The sequence below is a fragment of the Solanum dulcamara genome, chromosome 10, assembly GCF_947179165.1.
Source record: "Solanum dulcamara chromosome 10, daSolDulc1.2, whole genome shotgun sequence".
Taxonomy (NCBI): Eukaryota; Viridiplantae; Streptophyta; class Magnoliopsida; order Solanales; family Solanaceae; genus Solanum; species Solanum dulcamara.
In genome coordinates this window covers 22,910,472-22,912,969 of record NC_077246.1, presented here as the reverse complement: position 1 = coordinate 22,912,969, position 2,498 = coordinate 22,910,472, and the positions used below count along the sequence as shown (strand labels likewise).

The following is a 2,498-nucleotide window of genomic DNA, read 5'->3' as shown; positions in this document are numbered from 1 at the left end:
GATAGTATTTTGTAATATTGCAAACTCAAGTAATTACCTACTAAACTAGTGGATTTGTATTATTACTCTATTTATAAACCTAATTAATTAAAATAATTTAATGTTAAAAAAGGGCAATTCAGTCAAGTAATTTTTTTACATTAATATAAATAAACTAATTAAGAATTGTTACAAGAAATAATCAAATTATTAAAAGAGGTAATATAAAAGACTGATATTATCAAACGAAACCCAAAGAGAATTTTCTAAAATTATCCCTATATTTTATTTTGAACGGTTTAGGGTATTTTCTACCCTTTTGGTGTAGATAGAAATCGAACAGATAAGGAAGTTGCCAATAGAAGGGTCCACAAAAAGAAGAACTTATCAAGAAGCAACCAATTAAATTCCAAAGCCAAATGCTTACTATTATCCCTAAAACCGCATAAACATTTTCTTGTTTCTTTGTGGTACGTGTTCTTGACTTATAGAAATGTAGAATTCATTTAGACCAAGCAAATGCACAGACCAAAATTATGGCTCAGTCATTGTCCCCTACAGCAGCAGCTACACTAACCTCACTATCAACCAAGAAGAATGCCCGTTTGAGCTCTTTTAGAGTCTTGGCTTTTCATCAAGGCGAATTGGACCCAAATATTGTCTCTCGCAGGTCAGATGTAATATTTGCTTTATTTAATTTTAACTTCAATTTGGGTGGGTATATATCAGGTTTTTTCCTTTCTAGTAAATTCACTAAGAAGACAAAATATGTTGTAGAGATGAATCTAGTCCTATACTATACTCCTTGTTTGGATGGTTGTTATCCTTTATATTGTATTGTTAGTTTAAATATAATATTTGTTTTGATACTTAAATTTTTTCGTATCATATCGTTTAGATCCATTGTTAAGTAATGTTGAAAAGTCTCATTTTGGGTAAGGAGCGATTTGGTGTGATCACGTTGTTACCTTGATATTTTCTTCTCATTTTGTCTTTACTTGTTATTGTATAATTATATTTTATCCCTTATCCTATCTTTTTATAGTAACTCTACCCAACCCTCCTTTTCATATGGTAGATTTATCATTAAAATTGTTGATGCGTCGCATTACGTATCGACGGAGGAAGATACAATCTATTCAAATTTTGTATTTATTAAAATAATATAGTACGATAAAATACAACATAATACTAACACGATACATTATGAAATCGATATGCAGTACAATACTAAGAAATGTGCAATGTGCGAATCTATGTATTGTTGAAAATATGTCATTGATGCAGGAGTTTAGCATTGGGCTTGGCCGGAGTTGCGGTGGCGCTGAATGCAGGTAACAAGAAGGCAAATGCTGCTGCAAGAAGGCCTCCACCACCCCCACCAGCGGAGAAAAAGGATCCAAATGTCAGTGGTGTCTTGGCTAAAGTAATAGCTAGCAAGAGGAGAAAGGAGGCTATGAAAGAGTCCATGGCCAAGCTAAGAGAAAAAGGGAAGCCTATCAAAGAACCATCTGAATAGTTTGTTTACTATGCATGTATATCAAGAGATTTTGTTGCTCTTGCTCGTCTTTAGTTTACATAGTTGAGTTATAAGGTTTGCAAAAGTAGAAGTCAATTCTATCAATAACGAGATCAATGGTGGAAAAACAATCATAAAAGCCATTCATTTATATATATATATATATATATATTTTAACTTCCACTGGAGTATGTGCTTGATATAGGAAAAAAAGTCTCTAGGTTTAAAAGGAAGGACATGCACAAGTTACACATGAAACTTGTGTAACAACCCCTAAAATGTTGTATGTCGGTATTTCAATTCTCGACAAAAATAATACAGCCTCTGTATTTTGGGCATAACTTTTCATAGGTTGGTCCAAATTAGGTGATTCAAATTTCTGGGTAATCACAACATCCTTACCTACAACTTTCATGAAGAACATAACTTCAAATTCGGAGTATAAGTAGGTCAAATAAATTAATCTTTGCAAGATATAGTGCTGTGACGGAATTGAGTGTTGATAGAAGAAAATTCATATCTCACTGTAGGTTGCTCCAAATTGGTTGATTCTTGAACTATATGAAACTAGACTTCCATATCTACAATTCTTATGAAGAAACCAAATCCTAATAAGGAATTTATCTTATTCAAACGTAGCTTCGAAAATGAGTATTCTGTTAAAAAGAACTCATCTTACCTACCATGGAAACATCTAGATGCATTTGACATCATGCATGACATAAATTGTCCTCCATTTAACATCATCCATGACATCAATATATTCCATTAAATTTTCAGATTTTTCTTTATAATTATTTTATTTATTGTTAGGTCCCTCTTTCCCACCTATAAATACCCACCTTATTTCCTCATTTTATTCATCAAGCTTTCCTAAGCATTTCTTCTCTCTATATACTTCTTCTCAAATATAGTTTTAGTATTAGTAGTATAAAAATACTACTCCGGTTATTCTTATACTCCGGGTAGTACACAAAACGCTCCGGCGAGAAGAAAAGGC

General features: G+C 32.3%; 1 protein-coding gene across 1 annotated transcript; it reads left to right on the top strand.

Moving 5' to 3' along the window:
• Positions 1-410: 410 nt before the first annotated feature.
• On the top strand, positions 411-1,649 carry LOC129870352 (uncharacterized). The gene is made up of 2 exons (XM_055945109.1): positions 411-649; positions 1,267-1,649. Exons 1-2 carry the CDS (start codon positions 516-518, stop codon positions 1,496-1,498), a joined length of 366 nt encoding a protein of 121 aa, XP_055801084.1. The 5' UTR covers positions 411-515; the 3' UTR covers positions 1,499-1,649.
• The last annotated feature ends 849 nt before the right edge of the window (positions 1,650-2,498 follow it).

Excerpts from the sequence above, each read along its gene's own strand:
- LOC129870352 (XM_055945109.1), top strand. The coding sequence starts at position 516 with ATGGCTCAGTCATTGTCCCCTACAGCAGCAGCTACACTAACCTCACTA. Across the intron at positions 650-1,266 it reads CCAAATATTGTCTCTCGCAG|GAGTTTAGCATTGGGCTTGG; the intron begins GTCAGATGTAAT and ends TCATTGATGCAG.